Genomic DNA, 21,816 nt, shown 5'->3' with positions numbered 1-21,816 from the left:
ATATTATCTTATAGGTTTCTAATGGGTTTGACTATTTGCTTTACTATAATAGGTTATAATAGGTTTATAGATTTATATTATTTTTGGATATAACACAAGGGACCTACAGACAACATCCTCTATGATGAGCTAACGCAAAGTTAGCATACATATGTTTCATAAACTCATAGAACTGGAAGGGACCTCAAGAGGTCATCTAGTCCTGTCCTCTGCACTCAAGGCAGGACTATGTATTATCTAGCCCATGCCTGACAGGTGTTTGTCCAACCTGCTCTTAAAAATCCCCAATTGTGGAGATTCCACAACCTCCCTAGGCAATTTATTCCAGTGCTTAACCACCCAGACAGTTAGGAAGTTTTTCCTAATGTCCAGCCTAAACCATCCTTGCTGCAATTTAAGCCCATTGCTTCTTGCTTCTCCCTCCTCCTTTTTAGACTCATAGACTTTAAGGTCAGAAGGGACCATTATGATCATCTAGTCTGACCTCCTGCACAATTCAGGCCATAGAATCTCATCCACCGACTCCTGTAACAAACCCCTAACCTATGTCTGAGTTATTGAAGTCCTCAAATTGTGGTTTGAAGACCTCAAGCTGCAGAGAATCCTCCAGCAAGTGACCCATGCTGCAGAGGAAGGCAAAAAACTTCCAGGGCCTCTGCCAACCTGCCCTGGAGGAAAATTCCTTCCTGACCCCAAATATGGCGATCAGTTAAACCCTGAGCATGTGGGCAAGACTCACCAGCCAGTACCCAGGAAAGAATTCTCTGTAGTAACTAGATCCCAACCCATCTAACGTCCCATCACAGACCACTGGACATACTTACCTGCTGATAATCAAAGATCAGTTGCCAAATTAATTGCCAGAATTAGGCTATCCCATCATACCATGCCCTCCATAAACTTATCAAGCTTAGTCTTAAAGCCAGATATGTCTTTTGCCCCCACTACTCCCCTTGGAAGGTGTCATAAACAGATAGCTAAGGGTTAATGTCTCTTTCACCTGGAGCTCCTGACCAGAGGACCAATCAGGAAACCGGATTTTTTCAACTTTGGGTGGAGGGAATTGTGTGTCGGGGGTCTTTGTTTTCTGGCTGCCTGCTTTCTCTGAGCTTTGGAGAAGTAGTTCTGTTTTCTAATCTTTTGTTTCTAAGTGTAAGGACCAAGAGATCAGATAGTAAGTTATATGGTTTCTTTTCTTTGGTATTTGCATGAATATAAGTGCTGGAGTGCTTTGATTTGTATTCTTTTTGACTAAGGCTGTTTATTCAATATTCTTTTAAGAAATTGCCCTGTATTGTGTCATCTTAATACAGAGAGACCATATGTATTTTTCTTTTCTCTGCTAAGGGCTTTTTAGCAGAGAGAAACAGTTTGGTTTTAAAAGGGAACCAGAGAGAATTTTTTTTTCTGCATGCCCTCCATAAACTTATCAAGCTTAGTCTTAAAGCCAGATATGTCTTTTGCCCCCACTACTCCCCTTGGAAGGCTGTTCCAGAATTTCACTCCTCTAATGGTTAGAAACCTTCATCTAATTTCAAGTCTAAACTTCCTAGTGCCCAGTTTACATCTTCTCAAAGAAGGAGATCAGGCTGGTTTGGCATGATCTACTTTTTGTAAAATCATGTTGTATTTTGTCTCCGTTACCATTGACCTCAATGTCCTTAACTACTTTCTCCTTCAAAATTTTTTCCAAGACCTTGCATACTCCAGATGTCAAACTAACAGGCCTGTAGTTACTCGGATCACGTTTTTTCCCCTTTCTAACAACCTTTTGTGTACTTGAAAACTGTTATCATGTCCCTTCTCAGTCTTCTCTTCTCCAGACTAAACAAACCCATTTTTTTTCAATCTTCCCTCATAGGTCATCTTTTCTAGACCTTTAATCATTTTTGTTGCTCTTCTCTGGACTTTCTCCAATTTGTCCACATCTTTCCTGAAATATGACGCCCAGAACTGGACACAATACTCCAGCTGAAAATTACATATTCCAGGATTTAGTTTTATTCCTGTATAGACCCGGTCATCTCCAGTATCTTGTGCTCAGGGCCATTGTTGTTTTGACTATTCCTTGATGTCTGCCCCATGGACTGTCATGATACTGTTCAAAGAGTTGTAGGGCTTGTTTCATGGTGTGCACGACTACAACTTTCTTCCTTTGGCAGAAAGGAAAAGTGTCCCCTCTGATAATCAGAGAAAATGGAGATGTGATGATGACATCAACTGTTGCCCTTAAGCAACATTTTTGAAGTCATAGATTCATTATAAAGCATATACATTTAAAAGCTATCTGAATATAGAATGGGTCATCCTGCCTTTGGTAAGGGGGGTGGGGGGGAATTTCAATATCTGACAATAAATAACGTTAAAAAAATTTAAACTAGAAGTCATTGCTCAATGAACATATATGGACTGTTGTTGTTTGTAGGATAGACTGGATAACGTACTTGAGAAATAAAGAAAAATTTGAGGCTTTTTGGATAATATTTGTATTTCATACTTTTTTGTCATGTAACTGACAAATATGCTGTTACAGTGCCTGCATATGTAGCAAAGGAGATTTTCTGGGAAATGTGAAGAAAACTAATGATCCTAATCCCGGTCCCAGTGAAGGTAAATTTAACACTTTAAATAATCCCAGTGTTAGGGGATTAAGACCATCATGTATATGCTGAAAATTCCATTGTTTGCTGCAAATTGACACAGAATAAGTCTGCCTGTTTTATTCATTCCTTCAGGATATGTGTTACTCCTCTTATATGCCAATATCTGTGCAATTTTTCCCTCAAAAGATTTCACTGAGTATTGTTCACAGAAGAAAACTTCACACACTTAACTTCCACAAAATTGCAAACATCAAATATTTATGCATATAATAAGCAGTGTTTATATTGTAGGTATGACATGAAAATTGCAGACATATAAGCAGGGAAAGCCAAACTCAACAAACTCCACAATGCAGCATCATTCATAGGCCAGTCACAAGGGCTATATAAATACATGGGAGCTTTGTGTGTAAGTCCAAAGTCAGAGGTGAAAGTAAGCCGGTGTGCCTCGGTACGGAGTACTGGCAAGAGCTGTTTGCCATACCAGGGCGGCCCAGCTTCCCCAGGGGGCAATTTAAAGGGCCTGGGGCTCCCAGCAGTGTCCTTGGGGTTAGGCTGCAGGATTCTGGGGGCTATTTAAAAAGTCCAGGGCTCCCGCTGCTTCTACTGTGCCAGCCCTTTAAATAGCCATCAGAGCCCCACCGCCACTACTTCAGGGCTCTGGTGGCTATTTACAGGGCTGGGGCAGTAGAAGCAGGGGAGCTGCAGGCCCTTTAAATATCTGCCAGAGCCCAGGGTAGTGGGGGGCTCCAGGGGCTATTTAAAGGGTCCGGGGCTCCAGCTGCCTTTGCCATCCTGGTCCTTTAAATAGCTGCTGAAGCTCCACTGCTTCCCCAGGGCTTCCATGGCTATTTACAGTGCTGGGGCAGTAGAAGGGGAGCCCCGGGCCCTTTAAATAGTCCCTGGAGCCCCGGGTTGCTGCTGCTATCCTGGGGGTGGAGGGGGCACTTACCTTACAGGATGGGCTGGGGCCGACTCTCTCAGCTATGCCCCTTCTGCCCTAGGCCCTGCCCCTTCTGGGGGCCAGAGCTGGCCCCAGTGTATTGGTAAGTCACTGGACTTACTTTAATCCCTGTTCAAAGTATTTCTGGTACAAAATGTGCCAGCATTTGATCCATGGAAATCACATTTCATTTGAAACAATGAGATCACCTGTAACATTTTAACAAAATGAAATCGTAGTAACTCAGGATAGAAAATATTTTAACAGCACAAGAATGTGAATTTAAAAAAAGCACAAGCAGGGGTGTTTGCAGACACTGTTTAATGCATTCAGAAAACAACAGAACATATACATGGAAACCCTCTTCTTACCTGCCATACTAATTTTTATTACAGGGAGTTCTTTTCCTAGTAAAGGTTTGGGTTTTTTTTTTTATTTTGAAAAATGAGTTTTCTGAAATGCTGAAGAATCAGAAATAAATAAACCCATATAACACACATATTTATGTATCATGATGATAACAGGCATGAAAAACATTTAAAAAGTAAAAGGATGCATTGTAGAAAACATCTGTTAATCCTAAAGCAATACTAAATATGGGGGTTCCAGGTACTACTTTGAGGATCAGAGTGTCACAGCCTTATGTTCATGATGTTTATTACTCAAGAAATCATAAGTGGAAGTAGAGCAAGAATTGACAGGGATTTGAAGGGGATTACAATGCAAACAGTCTCTTCTGTGAGCAAGAGTCAGGCTAGCTGTAACCCTAATAACACAAGATTTGTAGAAGCAAGGATTGTGTGAGGCAAGTGGGAAAGAACTGTGTGAGAAGTTGCTACAACCTTGTGTAGATAAATATGGAATGTAGACTAGAGTCTCAATAGATGTGAAAAATATCAGGACGACCTATGTATAAACAAAATGCAGCTGTTGCTCATTATTGTGTGTAACAAAAGGTATAAATCCTTGCTGTAATTGTTTACCTGTAGAGAGACTTGCCTAGGAGGAGGAAACCCTGTGTCCTAGTGCACTCTCTCCCTCCACGCAATTGCTAGAGATAATAAAGTATCTGATTTGCTGCACCCAACCAGAGAGTGAGAACTATGTTTTTCTCTGACAACATCTATTAATCCTGAAACAATACTAAAAATGGTGGTTCCAGGTACTTTGAGGATCAGAGTGTCACAGCCTTATGTTCATGATGTTTATTACTCAAGAAATCATAAGTGACACTTCAGTTGTATGACAAGATGCTTAGGCAACATCCTCACAGTACCTATTAGATAACACTTGATACCAACACATTTCCGGAGTAGAGAGGACCAAGCCTACATCTTTTCAGGACTATTTAAAAAGCATTTTCTGAGTTGAATTACATGGCTATTGCATGAAAAACTCTTAATGAAAGTCTGAGCATTTCAAAAGAAATCTTTATTAGTCCTTTTTGCACTGTATAGTAGGTCATACAGTCTATTAGTAAAGAAACATTGAATGCACACAAAACATTGAGGGAAGGACGAGAGTAGTGCAATGCATTATAAATAGTATTTGAAATGCTTATGAATTCCTTTGGAAAGCAAGCTCGTAGGCAGAAAAGCTACCATTGTGCTTTACACAGACTTCCACTTTTGTAACTGTTACATATATCGAGCAACAAGGTATCACCACAAAAAATGTACACTCAGAACCGTGGCGCTCACGTCAGATCATTGCGCTCTGATTTTATTTTTGAGACATTTTCTTGAGCTTTTCCCCTCTCTGTTAAAACTTGTGTCTTGTCTTCATTGTGCTGTCACTTCACAGCTGATCAATCACCCTTCTTACAGCAAGGTGATAAAAAATCACCTTGATAAAAAAAAAAGTTTTTTAGCAGTGAGGAAAAAGCCTATGTCTGCATAATGTAGGCATAACACATACTGTACACACCTGGATTCTTCAGTGCAGTGGTTGATAATATCAGAGCCTTGCTCCTTCTTAGTATCCTGAGTTGAAGTATTTGTCTTCCCAGCGTTCAGGTTACTTCCAGCATAGGTGGGTGAAGATTCTGAGGCAAATGCATGTTGCCTTTATTTTATAGCTTGAGTCCATGTGCCTGGAAAACCCTTGCCCAGACAGGTGGTGATGGACTTTGCAGAGTGAAATTGTTCAGAAATACCCCTGGTATGGTTTGTCACTGAATTGGAAATCCACTGATTACAACTCTCATTGATGAGTAAAGGCTGGTGATGATCATTCAGTGCCCACCTGGCTGTACATTCCCTCTTCTGTTGTTACTGGAGAGCAACTCCCAAACTTACAACATATTTAAGTAACAACCATACAGCAAAAATTCACTACTTGATAGGCAATAACAATATACATACTCTTGACGGAACAATGGGTTTCAGCAGATCCTGACCTTTCATATGATATGTGACATGATATTCTTTGTATGAAATATATCATAATTATACAACAGTGGTGAATGGGAGAGGGAGGGTACTGCTTTAAGGTCCAGAGTGCCACAACAGGGTTGAGATACTTCTGAGTAAGAGGTAGCAATCTGTTGAAAGTTTCCACTGTGAAATCTGTATTTTCTTCTCCACTGTCAGTGCAGCTGTCATTTTGGCAAGTTTGGCACACAGATCAAGGAATGTGGTCTTGTGCAGCCAATGCTCATTATCCCAAACCTGTGAATGCCACCAAGTTTGAACTGGTTGTTGCTATGTCCCACAGCAATCTGTTCTGCATAGAATCATGTCCCCCACTTCTATGCTTGCGATTCTGCAAATACTACAGGATCGTGTACTTTGGGCTTGCAATGCTTATGACAATAGTGCAGAGTCATGCAGGCTCCATGCTTCTGTGTGAGGTGGCAGACAGTAAAGAGGGCCAGGCAGGTTTGTGGCTTAGAAAAAAAGGTCTAAGTAAACTTATGTATAAGTTTTCATATGGGAGACATATAAAATTAGGGGATGGTTATCAATGTACTATGGGAAGTTGATCCCATGATCACAGTCACCCCTATGTGGCCTGTTTGGGAGCCAACTTACAATGCCAAACCAAAGCTTCTCAAAATACAGTGCGGTGGACAGTGATGAGTTGCACAGTGAGATATCTATTCATGGTGCACCTCACTCTGAATCTGTACAAGTGCTTCTGGTGAGTACCCTGACTGCTGAGGCAAGGAGTCCAGTAGGCATGTGCACAAGTGACATAACAACCGTAGTGAGCCTATGCTGACATAACTTGAGTTAACATAGGCTTGTAGTGTAGATATGGCCTTAGGTCTATGAAATGTTTGAGAGGTAACAGGAAAAATATGAGGGCAGACTAAGATTCATTCAGGTGTTTACGATACAGCTTTTGTGGAACTGGCCTTACTGCACCCAAAGGCTCAGGAACAAAGAGGTGCATAAGAACAAAATATCATGTATTTATTAAAATGTCGACTTCAGGGTGTATAATTCATGATTTTAGAATTCCTGTGGTTGTCAAGGTTTCTCAGGGTTGTAGATGTGTGTTCATTATGTTTTGAAGGCCAAAACTATAAATGGGTTCAACAAAGAATTACATCAGTCCCTCAGGATCAGCTATTAGCCAAGATAAACAGGGATGCAGCCCCAAACTGTCCTCTGACTGTCAGACACTGGGAGTGGACAATGGGATGTTCACTCAGTGAAGGCCTGTTCTGTTCATTCCCTTAGAAGCACCTGGCACTGGCTGCTGTCACAAGACAGGATACCGGACTAGGCAGACTACGTCCACTACAGCAGTTCTAATGTTCAGCAAAAAATACAATAGATTTTTGCCTTTGAGAAAGATGTTATAGGAGATAGTATCCTGCCTTTATTGAGTATCTGAGAATCAAGTTGTACACAACTGCACGTGGAAAAACACTAAGGGCTGGATCAAGAGGCAAAATAACAGATGCAAAATGCAGTCACCATTGGCGAATTGAATGAAAACAAAGTTTTGAGATCAGGCCAGAATTTCAGTCAGACTGGAAGTCAGATGATCCAACAGAATAAACTTCTGCTCTAAACATAAGAACAAAAAGTTAGAATTAAAAATTCAGGGAATCCCAGCAACAGATAAGACAAACTGTTGAACTGCTCTAAGACTCTGTGCCATCAGATACCCAGATAAGGGAGTCTTTGTTTCTTGTGTGTGGGGGGTGTATCTGTGAAATGTTTCACTGAATTAAGTCTCCTGCAGCACCTCAGGGCTTGTCTACATCAGAAAGTTGCAGCGCTGGTGAGGGAGTTACAGCGCTGCAACTTTGAAGGTGTACACATCTGCAGGGCACCACCAGCGCTGCAACTCCCTGTTTGCAGCGCTGGCCGTACTCCCGTTTTGTCTCGGGTGTAGAGGATCCAGCGCTGGTGATCCAGCGCTGGTAATCCAATGTAGACAGTTACCAGCGCTTTTCTTGACCTCCGTGGAAGGAGGAAGCCTCTGGTAATCAAGCTGGTTTCCTTTCCCGGTTTGCTCTCTCGGTCCCGGAGCCAGCCAGCAAACCGCAGGGAAGGAGACCTGCTTGCTCGGGGTTCCGGGACCGAGAGAGCAAACCGGGAACGCCGCGGTTTGCTCTCTCGGTCCCGGAGTCACCCAGCAAACCGCAGGGAAGGAGACCTGCTTGCTCGGGGTTCCGGGACCGAGAGAGCAAACCGGGAAAGGAAACCAGCTTCGCCGCGGTTTGCTCTCTCGGTCCCGGAACCCCGAGCAAGCAGGTCTCCTTCCCTGCGGTTTGCTGGCTGGCTCCGGGACCGAGAGAGCAAACCGCGGCGTTCCCGGTTTGCTCTCTCGGTCCCGGAACCCCGAGCAAGCAGGTCTCCTTCCCTGCGGTTTGCTGGCTGGCTCCGGGACCGAGAGAGCAAACCGCGGCGTTCCCGGTTTGCTCTCTCGGTCCCGGAACCCCGAGCAAGCAGGTCTCCTTCCCTGCGGTTTGCTGGCTGGCTCCGGGACCGAGAGAGCAAACCGCGGCGTTCCCGGTTTGCTCTCTCGGTCCCGGAACCCCGAGCAAGCAGGTCTCCTTCCCTGCGGTTTGCTGGCTGGCTCCGGGACCGAGAGAGCAAACCGCGGCGAAGCTGGTTTCCTTTCCCGGTTTGCTCTCTCGTCCCGGAACCCCCCTTGAAGCCGCCCAACAGCGCTGCAGTGTGGCCACATCTAACACCACTTGCAGCGCTGGTTGCTGTAAGTGTGGCCACTCTGCAGCGCTGGCCCTATACAGCTGTACTAATACAGCTGTAACAACCAGCGCTGCAAAATTTTAGATGTAGACATGGCCTCAGTAGGTTACATCAGACAAAGGGGAGTGGCAGTGATTACGCATTCGGATGCCTGTGCCTTTCACTAAGTGATTGGGCAACAAAATGGCAAATGAAATTCAATGTGGATAACTGTAAAGTACTGCACATTGGGAAAAATAACCCCAACTATACATACAATATGATGGGGGCTAAATTAGCTACAACTAATCAAGAAAAAGATCTTGGAGTCATCGTGGATAGTTCTCTGAAGATGTCCATGCAGTGTGCAGCATGGTCAAAAAAGCAAACAGGATGTTATGAATCATTAAAAAAGAGATAGTGAATAAGAAGGGGAATATCTTATTACCCTTATATAAATCCATGGTACGTCCACATCTTGAATACTGCATACAGATGTGGTCTCCTCATCTCAAAAAAGACATACTGGCACTAGAAAAGGTTCAGAAAAGGACAACTAAAATGATTAGGGATTTGGAACGGATCCCATATGAGGGGAGATTAAAGAGACTAGGACTCTTCAGCTTGGAAAAGAGAAGACTAAGGGGGGAATATGCTAGAGGTATATAAAATCATGAGTGGTGTGGAGAAACTGAATAAAGAAAAGTTATTTACTTGTTCCCGTAATATAAGAACTAGGGGTCACCAAATGAAATTAATGAGCATCAGGTTTAAAACAAATAAAAGGAAATTCTTCTTCACACAGCACACAGTCAACTTGTGGAACTCCTTGCCTGAGGAGGTTGTGAAGGCTAGGAGTATAACAGAGTTTAAAACAGAACTGGAGAAATTCATGGTGGCTAAGTCCATTAATGGCTATTAGCCAGGATGGGTAAGGAATGGTGTCCCTAGCCTCTGTTTGTCAGAGGGTGGAGATGGATGGCAGGAGAGAGATCACTTGATCATTACCTGTTAGGTTCACTCCCTCTGGGGCACCTCACATTGGACGCTGTTGGCAGACAGTATATTTGGCTGGATGGACCTTTGGTCTGACCCAGTGTGGCCATTCTCATGTTCTTATGTTCTTTAAGAACCCAGCCCTGGGAAGCCCATGCTGAGAGGTACTGTCTGTGACAGAAGAAATAAAAAAAGCCCCTCTGCCCCCCCTCCCATTTTTGCAAACACTGGTGTCTCAGTCTACCGGGGTAACTGTTACCCTCTGCCCCTGCCTGTGCCAGGGTTTTGCCCTCTGCTACCCTCCTACAGCATCTCAGCCCGAGCTTAATCCCGGCTCCTACCCCCTCATTCATCCCTGATTTTGCCTTCAGTCTCTTCCTCCCGTCTCTGAGCGAGAACCAGACCCTTCTGCGCCCATCAGCTAAAGTCCCCCACTCCCGAGGGCACAGAACCGAGACCCGGCCAGGATCCAGTTCTCTCTGCTGCCCCTTAACCAGAGAATCCTGCAAAGCGACCCACGTGCGGAGTCTGTGCCACAGAGAAACGGGTCCCGCAGCAGGAAGTGAATCGCGTTCACTGCCGTGCTAAGTCTTCTGCCTGCCGTCCGCTCTCTCCATGGCGTCCCTTGCAAAAGCCCCCAGTTGCTGGGGCTCCAGCGCCCTGGTTGCACAAGGGAGAGGTTGATATCGAGGGAGTAACATACCTGCTGTTTCCCAGCAAGACAGTCTCCTAGTTCAGAGACCCCCAACCTGCCCAGGGCACCCTGACCGGGAGGATAGACCTTCCCCTCCCCAAAGAGCTGGGGGGGACCCCCCATTTCAGGGGGCGCAGCGTAGAGCAAAGGTAAGCGAAACTTTGCCATCACCTTTCAGGTGGAATGAGGTGTCCTGGATAAACTTGAGTGGGGAGGTTTATGCAGACCCCTGTGACTGAATTCTCTGCAGTCTCTGGTTAAACTGCACTGTGGTTAGGGATCTAACTTGGAATTTGGGAGAGGGATGTTCAGTTCCGTGCTCTGCTTCAGACGGGGTGAGATGTTGGGAAAAATCACCTAAGCCCCGAGCTACAAATGTATTTAGGCTCCTATTTTCCACTGATTTCAGTGGATGCCGAAATATCTCTGTGGACCCGGGCTGGAGGGTACAATTTTTCGAAGGTGCCTAAGTCCTATTTTTAAAAATGCTGTAGGGCCCCGCTCTGCTCTTGGAAAGAGGTTCCTAAATCCAGACTGTAGGGAGGCATCTCCCACATAGGATCCTCAGCTGCAAACCCTTTCTTGGCCTTGGGTGATTATGCCATTTTAGCAAGGAAGAGAAAGCATTAAGCCCAGCATTTAGCCCAGTGGTCAGAGTGCTCACCTGGCATACAGAGGAGCCCTCATTCAAGTCCCTTCTCCACCTAATGTATCCTTATTGGAAGCATTACAATTAAAGGAATAAATACAGAGTTTATGCCTTTTCCTCATTTTAGAGAAAAAATATGATTTCTGTACATTTAGTGCAATTCTAAATCAAGTCTAAGAAACAGGTGTTCAGAGTCCTAACCTGCATTCTTAGAGAGAATGAATTTTAATGCAATCAGTCCATTTCTAAATAGTCATTAAATAATTTACAAAATCTCAGGGCAGGTTTACACTTAAAACACTGCATTGGCACAGCTGCACTGATGCAGCACTTTAATGTAGAGAGGCTCTAGGCTGATGGATGAGAGTGCTCCTGTCCACATAGTTAATTCACTTCAGGGAGATGCAATAGCTATATCCATTTATCTATCTATATTAAAGGTCTTAAGAACATGACCTATGAAGGAAGGCTGAAAGAATTGGGTTTGTTTAGTTTGGAAAAGAGAAGACTGAGAGGGGACATGATAGTAATTTTCAGGTATCTAAAAGGGTGTCATCAGGAGGAGGGAGAAAACTTGTTCACCTTAGCTTCTAATGATAGAACAAGAAGCAATGGGCTTAAACTGCAGCAAGGGAGATTTAGGTTGGACATTAGGAAAAAGTTCCTAACTGTCAGGGTGGTTAAACACTGGAATAAATTGCCTAGGGAGGCTGTGGAATCTCCATCTCTGGAGATATTTAAGAGTAGGTTAGATAAAATGTCTATCCGGGATGGTCTAGACAGTATTTGGTCCTGCCATGAGGGCAGAGGACTGGACTCGATGACCTCTCGAGGTTCCTTCCAGTCCTAGAGTCTATGAATCTATGGGAGATGCTCTCTACTCTCTGTCTACTCTAGGGGCTAGGTTTGTATAACTGTGGTCCCTCAGGGTGTGTGGATTTTTCAGATCCCCGAGTGACGCAGTTATATGATGCCAGTCTGTATTATAGATCAGACCTTAGTAGCAGCAGAATAAAGTAGTGTTAATACATATATAAAGCATGCATTCTTAGAGAAAAATATTTTCTCACTAATAATACTCAAAATATAAAAATCTCAGATTATGGTGGGTTTCCTACCCTTTTAATCTGCAGCAATTTCCCCCTTGTTTTGGAAAGTGTTGCTCTGAGATACTATCCCCGCTAATCAACTTTCCCCCTCCCTTTACATACATTAAAATTGACTCGTTTGCTCCATATGTAGTAAACATCATAGCTCGGAGCTTCCCCCCATACAGTCTCTCATGCTCAGTGGTCTGGGCTCAGGGGGCCTAAATATCACCTGAAGCTTCAGGAGAAGGACGATGGTCCACAGCTCCGTTCCTCAGGCACATAAGAACAATCAGACTGGTTCAGACCAAAGGTCCATCTAGCCCAGTATCCTGTCTTCCAACAGTAGCCAATGGCAGGTGCCCCAGAGGGAATGAATAGAACAGGCAATCAAGTGATCCATTTCCTGTTGTCTATTCCCAGCTTCTGGCAAACAGAAGCTAGGGACACCATCCGTACCCATTTTAACTAATAGCCATTGATAGACCTATCCTCCATGAATTTATCTAGTTCTTTTTTGAACCCTGTTATAGTCTTGGCCTTCACAACATCCTCTGGCAAGGAGTTCCACAGGTTGACTATGTGTTGTGTGAAAAAATACTTCCTTTTGTTTGTTTTAAACCTGCTGCCTATTAATTTCATTTGGCGATCCCTACTTTTTATGTTATGAGATGGAGTAAATAACACTTCTTTATTATCTTTCTCCACTCCAGTCATGATTTTATAGACCTCTATCATATCCCTTAGTCATCTCTTTTCCAAGCTGAAAAATCCCACTCTTATTAATCTCTCCTCATATGGCAGCTGTTCCATACCCCTAATAATTTTTGTTTCCCATTTCTGAACCTTTTCAAATTCCAAGATATCGTTTTTGAGATGGGGTGACCATATCGGCACGCAGTATTCAAGATGTGGCTGTACCGTCGATTTATATAGAGGCAATATGATATTTTCTGTCTTATTAGCTATTGCTTTCTTACTAATTCCCAACATTCTGTTCACTTTTTTGACTCCTACTGCACATTGAGTGGATGTTTTCAGAGAACTATCCACAGTGACTCCAAGATCTCTTTCTTCAGTGGTAACAGCTAATTTAGACCCCATCATTGTATATGTATAGTTGGGATCATGTTTTCCAATGTGCATTACTTTGCATTTATAACAGTGGAGCCATGGATAGGTCGGGTAGAGCACATCAGGTCTGGAGATGGCACTTTCTCAGGAGCCGTTCCCAGGCTGTGGGACAAATCTGAGTGGATGGATGTTACAACCTGGTGCACGAGGTTGCAACATCACTCAGATGTGTTGTGTGTGCTAAAAGTTGTGGTTTCTGCAACAAAGTCGCAGCCTGCGATTTTCTTACCATCTTAACTATTATTTATTTAACATCTCCTTGGATTCTGAATAGTGATCTGAATTCCCCTTTAGTCACCTCTTTTCTCCCTAGTTATTGAATAATGGTATAAAATCTCCTCACTTTTTTCTCCAGTTATCGACTATTAATATCAAATCTCCTTAGATTTTGCCGTTTTCAATCTGATTGTCAAAGTCTGATTAAACAAAAATCTCATAACTTGCCCCTCTCCTACTAATTTTCAAATGTCTACATAACATCCTCTCAGATTCACCCACCTCCACTCCATACATACACCTTTTGAACTACAGGAATTTGTCTGTATTTTGGAAAGAAACTGTTACTGACAAAGACATACTGACACGTATGTTTTTAGGATTTTACTGCTTTAAAATGGGCTCAGGTTTAAAATCATGGAACATATTTTGTGAGAAATAGTCCACAAATTCACTGGATCTTGCTTGTTCTCTTTCCCCTGAGCAGGATTTCCAAGCCTGACATGGTTTCCTGGTTTGGAATGGGGTGAAAACCCTTGGGTCGAAAAGGGACTTTGGCAGCTTTGGTCAACACCGCCGACCACTGTTAAAAGTCCGGTTGGAGGGCGGGCAGGCTCCTTGCCCAGCTCCACATGGCTCCCGGGAAGTGGCAGGCATGTCCAGCTCCCAGGTGGAGGAGTGGTCAGGGGGCTCCGCGTGCTGCCTCCATCTCTTGTTAGCTCCCATTGGCCAGGGTTACGTAGCAGGACTCACGAGCACTCAGCTGGAGGCATCTATTGAGGGGTCGTGGTGCACACCTCTCCTGCTGCTGCCCTATTCTCTTGTGCATGCTCCTGTGGCTGGGCTCAAGCTGCAGCACGTGCTCCTGCGAAGACCCCCCACTATCTATCTCCCCATCGCTGGCACCAGGCGTTCAAGTTATCCCTGTATCTGAGCGCTGCCAGGGGCTCTGGGAATGGGGCTGCTAGAGGGCAGAAGGACAAGACTGTCCCTTCTGGGGCCCTGTGGCCTGCAGGGATTCCTGTGCCACTTCCCCCATGGGGCTCCGCATCCTGTTGGCACCGTGTGCCTCAGCCTCCTCCCAGCTCACCAGTGGGCCCTTTTGGCTTCGGACACCGGGCTCCTGCCAATCCCAGGCCTGGTACAGTGGTCTGGCCCTGCCTGGGGCTAGGACCTACAGTGATTCTACGGGCTGCCCCTTGCCACCCCCACCATGTTTGTTAACCCCTCTCACTCACCCTCCGTGGTGGGCCGGGGAGCAAGCTAGAGGTTGGAGATGAGAATTAAGTAAGTGTCAAACCTGTTTGTTAAAGCTGTAAAACTTCCAAAATGAACTACAGTACACAAGCTATTAATGAAGATCCTGTAGTTGCTGGAATGAAAAGCAAGTTCACTAGTTCCCAGATATTCCCTCCTTAACTATTAAGGGCTCTGTTTTCTCTAGTCACCCTGTATCTGAGATTCTTAACCGAGATTTCCCTTTAGTGTCCAGACCATATAATTAAAGAAACACATCCAAACTTTAAATCCAATCAAGGATTTGGAAATCTCCCACCATTGCTGAAATTGCTCCATGTATTTACAAGTGATATTACAAAGTAAAAATCATAGCCAGATGATAAAAGTACACTAATGTAGCATTCATGTGCTTTGTCACCCATCACAGTAGTAGCTCAGACAAAGAAACATAGTTACAGAGTGGAGAAGTCCAGCTCAAAGAACAGAATTATTCAGGCTGAATCATTCAGGATTTGGGTTTCTACTTCTAAATTTGAGACAGCAAATGTAAGTAAAATTAATGTTCAAAAAACTGTTTTTAGTACTAAAAGAGACTTTAATGTACAATTATGCATGATTAAGAAAATATACATCTTTAATAGCAACCCGGCTGAAGTACATATTGTGACAGAACTAGGATTTATATGAACTTGCAATATGTCAAGAATTTCTAATTTCTTTGTGTTCTGCTTTTCTGATTTGAAAAACCATTACAATCTACTTCAGAAGTTGTTGTTGCATCCATACTAGAGTCCCAGTCTTTCACACACAAAGAACGCAACTGTACTATTTGTATATTATGAAAAATATTGTCTTATAAGCTCACAAACTTTTTTTTTTGAGAAGTCATTAGCAATTGATATTTATGAGCTGCTTCTCCTCTCATTTCCACTGGTATAAATCCGGAGTTGCTCCATCAAAACCAATGGAGCAGATCCTCAACTGATGTAAATCAGTGGAGCTCTGCTTTTCGGTGTTTTTGTTTTGAGGTATGCTAATGTACAGTAGCTGAGGATCTGGCCGAGCAGCATTATAACAATGTAATACCATTGTGAGAGGAGAATCAAGCCCTTGAATACAGTCAGCATTGACACTTAAAAACTCTTCCCCCTTTTTAAGCTATCAAATACTATGAGGTGGCATATGATTGCTTAGCACAAGTATACTTGGAGAATATCGTAGGAGATATATAAAAGGATCAAGACTTCATTTAGATTAGGTGACTAAAGATGAAGTTAGCCATTTTGAAAATTCCACCAGGTCAAGGGTATGAATCCAGCTGAGGTTGCAGGCCAGTAAATAGTCCCGTTCGGTTCCATAAGAATATTGAGGTGAACAAGAGTTTGCAGCATCAGGTCCTAGGTTCAGTCCCATGTTTTTGTTAAACTGGCACTCCCAGCAAAGAGAAAGAAGTGTGAATCAAGAACAAGAAGATCTCTCATGGCTGGGAGGCTCCACTGCACAGTTGAGGCACATTGGTTAGGGCAACATGGAGAAGCTTGCACTACCATTGCTTTCCCTGTCTGTTTGTTAGATCCACCTTTTGTCTAATATAGAGACTGTAAGATATTTGGGGTAGGGACTGTATGTTATAGATGTGTACATTGCTTAGCACAGTTGTCTGGTGTAAGTGCTACTGTAATACAAATAAATAACGTTTACAACATTACTTCAATATGTTGAGCACTTAAGGTGGAACCATATAGCACTTTTTATAAAAGTTATAACCTAGAAGGTATATCATTGGATTTAATCTAATTCTCTGTTCTCTATACAGCTAGGTTTTTTGCACTGGAATGGGTATACAGTGAGATTTGTGACTGATCCCCATGTAATAAAAGTGCAATTACTCCAATATTTCAGATCAGAGAATAGTATCCTTTTATTTTTTCCGATATAAATTACTTTGTGGTAAAAAACAATGAGTAGCAGCTTTGTATCAACTGAGTTATGGAACTGATGACCTGCACCAGTGGTTAATCTTGCTTCTTGATTCATCTGAGCCCTAAAGCACCTAAGCTGTATTTTGCACTAAGGTAGATGTTTAATAGTAATGATAATTAGCTAGCAGAATGCAGTTTGATGTTCTGAAATCTACCCAGGGCCATTTATAACCAAATTTACAGGTACTATTGTTTTCCTTTATCTGTATGTATAGAAGTCCTTTAAAATATGGCTTTTTTTATAAAAATGGGACTTTTTTTAGGTACTTTGATATTACGTGCATTTTCTCCAGTTAGATTGTGTCCTCTTTTGTACAACATTTAGCAATAACCACTATTCTTGTAGAGGGTCCAAATCCTATAAATTAAGTGCTGCCCTCCTGCCAGATAGTGCAAGTAAACCACCATTTTTGGTATGGTCACAAGTCTCAAGGTCACTTGGCACCCATAAAAATAGCACCCAGTTTTAACTGCCCATGACCAATATAGTGATACTTTGAGATGATGTGACAATGTAAACATCAGGACATGATGAGGACCATTGAAAATCCTCATCTTACAACTATATGGCAGACTGATATTTTTAAAACCTGCTCTCTTCTGGGTGGGGTTTTTTTTTGTCTTAAAGATGAAAACAAAATTCCAAATATATTATCTTAATACAGTTAACTTAATAGATCGTCACTTCCTTGTTTTGTTAATCTTGAGAGTAGCTGGTATCAAATGTAAATGACATTGTTATCTTATAGCTTTCACATCATTTTGCCGTGGCTTAATAAAACTGTACTAATCACGAAAACTGTAAGCATGCGGTTTTATGTTTGATGTGCTAGTTGCAGCAGTTTGTGCTGTTCCCAGGGTGGTGCTAATTGAACTGATGCAAATATAGAGATGTCCTCGCAGAATTGGATGTTACCTCTGTTAACTTTAGCTCCACTGAAAACAGAAAACTATAATATAATATAATTAATATGGCCAATTTTAAGATGACGTGTGCAGTCAGAAGTATTGACAGGACACCAAAAGTCTGGTTACCATAATTTTCTATTGTTTCCTGGCATCCTGTAACAAATAAAACCTGACATTCGCATAATATAACTGTCAAAAATATATTTGACTGAATCTTTGAATAACTTTTTCAGTGCACAACCACAGGCAGTGGGGAGCAACTGGCCTTTAAAGAATTAAGAGCCTAGCCAGCAGGCATCAACAGTCAGCCGTGTAGTTAGTGTTGCGACATCCACAGTCGATACTGTTTTATCTATCGCCTAAACTGTGCTGCAGTCACACTAGTGCGAGGTGAAATGGCAGAACCCGAAAAGAAAGAGATTCAAAGTTTGTCTAGTACAATCGATAAATTCTTTGTAAACGCTGATATCTATGAAGAACACATATGCATGGCTGAATTGCTTTTAGCATATCATGGAGTTAAGCACCACCACGGCTACCATTCTCAAGATTGTGGAAATAAGCTGTACCCCTCCATTTTCGCTGATTCCAAGATCGCGTCCAAAATTCACTGTGGAAGGAGAAAAGCGGAGGCTTTGATTGAGAATGTATTAGCACCCCATTCATTGAAGCTGGCTGTGCAAGACATTGGATCAACATCGTTCTCAATAGTGACAGATGCTTCTAATAAAGGGAACACAAAATTATTCCCCGTTGCTGTCCGCTACTTTAATAAAGATAAGGGAAGCTGCACATGTATCATAGACTTTTTGGAGGATGCAGATGAGACATCAGAGGCAATCGCAAACAACTTACAAAGTTGTCTTCAAAATGCCGGTCTGATACATAATAAAATTGTGGCATATGGAGTAGACAACGCATCTGTCAATTTTGGAAAACACAAGTCTGTTTTGGTGCGCCTAAAACAAATGTTAGATTTACCAAACCTTGTGCCAGGGCATTGCAGCACTCACATAGTACACAATACGGTGAAACATGGCTTGAAAATGCTCTCTTATGATGTAGAGAACTTGGTCATCAAGGTTTTCAGTGAATTCTCGTCCTGTGCAAAGAATATTAGTGAACTTAAAGAGTTCCTTGACTTCATGGAGACAGAATATTCAGAAATCTTATGCCATGTATCTACACGTTTTTTGACCCTTTTCACTGCCGTTGACAGGTTACTGAAGAATTGGCCTGCTCTCAAGTCTTACTTTGTGAGCAAAGGAGAGGAAACAGTGAGCTGTGCAATATGGGCCTTTCTTTCTGAGCAGGAGGACACAGTATCCAATGATGATATTACACTTCCAGAACTGTACATCTACTTTGTGCACAGTATTATGAGCCAATTTAACAACACCATAAAGGTTCTTGAAAGTGATTACATTCAGGTAACTGAACTGTATGCTATATTCAAGAAGCTGAGAAGAGAGATTCAGATTCAACAAGAACAAGGCTTCTATGGATACAAGGTGACACAGTTCTTGAAGAAACTGCCGCCTAACAAGCAGAATAAATTTGTTGGAGATGCCCAACAGGTTTACACACGCATGCTACAGTACCTGGAAAAGTGGTTTGATTTCAGCGAAAACTCTTTCTATGTGTTGTGTGCGCCACTCAATCTGGACAGACCTCTTGAACTAGACAAACTGTGTGCTTTGACTACAAACTTGGGCATTAAAGTGGATGGCGGTGAACTATTTACAGAAATGTGTACGCTGAATGATGTGCTACCAACCCTAAAGAGTTTGACAAATTATGCTGAATTGACATTGCGTCAGGAGCAACATCATCGAATCAGTGTCTCTGAGGTATGGGTAGAATTCTTTAAGCACTGGGAAGCCCCAAACTTACTTAAAATTGTGCAGCATGTGCTTGCTATACCACCCAGCAATGCATTTGTGGAATGTATTTTCAGTGTTATGAAGAACTTGTGTACTGATGAAAGGAGTGAGCTCCAAGTGGACCTGGTGAAAGCTGAGCTATTTGTGCACTTCAACTATAAAATGACATGTGCTGAGTTTGCTGGATTTTTGAAGACAGAAGCAGTTAAAGAGCTTGTGGTGGCAGCAAGAAAAGAACAGAAGTATAAATGTAAGTAGTTTCCATTGCCACTCTCATTAAAACTGTTTTTGTTTAATTTTGTTTGTATCTTCTTTACACTTCAGAAGAAGTTAAAAAAGTTTTTAATTTTACAGTAGTGTTTAAAATCTCTCTCTGGTGAGGTGAAGGGTATTTGAATCACACAATCTATCTCCCACATTCAAATGTTGCAGCTCCTGGCCTTCTCCTGGTGCTTGCTTGGGCCTTGCAGTGAAAATGAGCAAGTGTGGCGGAGAGCAAGCAACCAAGGGAGGGGAGATGGAGTGAGCACAGGTGGGGCAAAGGTGTTGGGTTTTCCGTAATTAGAAAGTTGGCAACCCTACTTCTAAAGTCCCCCGCGGTCTGCTTCATGTTAGCCAAGTCAGAGTTCCTAGAACTCTAGACACTTGGCAGTACTCCCTGTCCCCTGACCTCCCTCCTCTGATTGTTCAGATGGGCTAACGTGTCCAGATTCATTCCTTTCTCTCTCTCTCTCCCTTGAGAAAGGGTTTGAGGAGGATTCTGTTCCTGATTTTTCAGTTTCTCCAATGCTATTTTGGTTTGTTTCTCTCCTTTCCCCCTCCAGTGCAGGGAATGACTCATGTTTGGATTCTCTCTCTGTCCCAGCAGGTGAGGGGATGATAAGTGAGAATGTGGAAGAGAATCCTCAGCAGGAAGATCTAGAGCAAGTTGAAACTCATGTTACATTATTGGGAAAATCTAAAGGGACTGTGTCCTGGAGTCCAGAGCATGGAAAAGCTGGTGGATGTCAGCACAGGCCAGAGAGACAGCAGAGAAACCAGTCAGGGAAGAAAGTGGGTAAATCCACTCAGTGTGAAGGTGGTTTGAATAATCTTAGTAAAAACATGATGCACCAGAAATTCTCCAAAGGGGAGGGAAAAAACACATGCACCGAGTGTGGGAAAAGCTTCAGTCGGAATTTACACCTTATTATACATCGCAGAACCCACACAGGAGAAAGACCTCATAAATGTCTTCAGTGTGGGAAAAGCTTTATTGACAACCCAACCCTGAAAATACATCAGCGAATCCACATGGAAGAAAAACCATATAAGTGCCCTGATTGCGGGAAAAGCTTCAGTGAGAGACCACACCTTATTGGCCATCAGAGAATCCACACAGAAGCCAAAACTTTCATATGCTCTCAGTGTGGGGAAACCCTCTGTAACTGGTCAGCCTTTCTTAGACATGAGAGAATCCACAACGGAGAGAGACCTAAACCTTATCACTGCCTCGAATGTGGGGAGAACTTCTGTGATAGGTCAGGTCTTAGTAGGCATCAGAGAATTCACACAGGAGAGAAACCCTATAACTGCCTGGACTGTGGAAAAAGCTTCAGTTGGCGCTCAAACCTTACCAGGCACCAAAAAGTTCACACTGGGGAGAGACCCTATAAGTGCCTCAAGTGTGGGAAAGGCTTCAGTCGGAGATCAACCCACAGTAGACATCTGAGAACCCATTGGGGAGAAAGTGAATAAATGCCCTGACTAGGGCTGGCTGAAGTGAATTATACTGAAGCAGTTGCACCACTACAGCTAAAGTTGAAACTAGCTTCCTTTTTAATTGCCAGTTTTTCTGTGTGCTCTAAAATCTAAAATGTGGACTTGGATTGACTTGAAAATTGCTGTGCCTCATCTGGGCCGGGGGCAGAGCTAGCAATGTGTGGTGTTCATTTGGTCTAGGGGTTCCTCAGATACAGCTCCCCCAGTAAGGAGCTAGTTTTACTATTCAGATAGCTCTGAAACCCTGTGCCAACTTAACCCCCATGAAAAGCAGGAAATATAACTTTAAAGTACACGCTACCCCCACAACATAACCTTAACTCTGCCCTCTTTGAGCGAAGTCCCAGCATACCAGTAACGCACATTAGCTCTCTACCTTTACAGATGCTACAGACCACTTCAGGAACAGAGCACTGATGAGCAGTGTAGGACAAATTCTGCCACCTTCTCTTGAAGGGAAGACCCTGGGGTAGGTCAGGCATAGTGAGCAGCTACCACTTACACTCAAAAACTGAGCGTACTCTCCACAAACCACCCCAGAATTTCAAAATATTCCCATGCCTTCACCC

At 43.0% G+C, this 21,816-nt stretch overlaps 1 protein-coding gene across 9 annotated transcripts; it reads left to right on the top strand.

Moving 5' to 3' along the window:
• Positions 1 to 10,266: 10,266 nt before the first annotated feature.
• LOC115641007 (zinc finger protein 239-like) lies at positions 10,267 to 21,450 on the top strand. Of its 9 annotated transcripts, none has more exons than XM_030544068.1 (4): positions 10,267 to 10,535; positions 15,140 to 15,258; positions 18,823 to 19,736; positions 20,352 to 21,450. In XM_030544068.1, coding segments are annotated over exons 2-4 (1,788 nt in total). In that variant the 5' UTR covers positions 10,267 to 10,535; positions 15,140 to 15,256; the 3' UTR covers positions 21,224 to 21,450. The 9 variants fall into 9 exon arrangements, with proteins under 9 accessions (XP_030399928.1, XP_030399927.1, XP_030399925.1 ...); XM_030544067.1 differs by having other exon boundaries at positions 18,111 to 19,736; XM_030544065.1 differs by having other exon boundaries at positions 17,837 to 19,736.
• Positions 21,451 to 21,816: the final 366 nt, after the last annotated feature.

Source organism: Gopherus evgoodei, unplaced genomic scaffold (genome assembly GCF_007399415.2).
Source record: "Gopherus evgoodei ecotype Sinaloan lineage unplaced genomic scaffold, rGopEvg1_v1.p scaffold_33_arrow_ctg1, whole genome shotgun sequence".
NCBI classification, from domain to species: Eukaryota; Metazoa; Chordata; order Testudines; family Testudinidae; genus Gopherus; species Gopherus evgoodei.
This window is presented reverse-complemented; position numbering and strand designations above follow the sequence as displayed.

Coding starts and splice junctions, on each gene's coding strand:
- LOC115641007 (XM_030544064.1), top strand. CDS start 17,999: ATGGCAGAACCCGAAAAGAAAGAGATTCAAAGTTTGTCTAGTACAATC. Junction 19,737..20,351: donor AAAAGAACAGAAGTATAAAT/GTAAGTAGTTTC, acceptor TCTCTGTCCCAG/CAGGTGAGGGGATGATAAGT.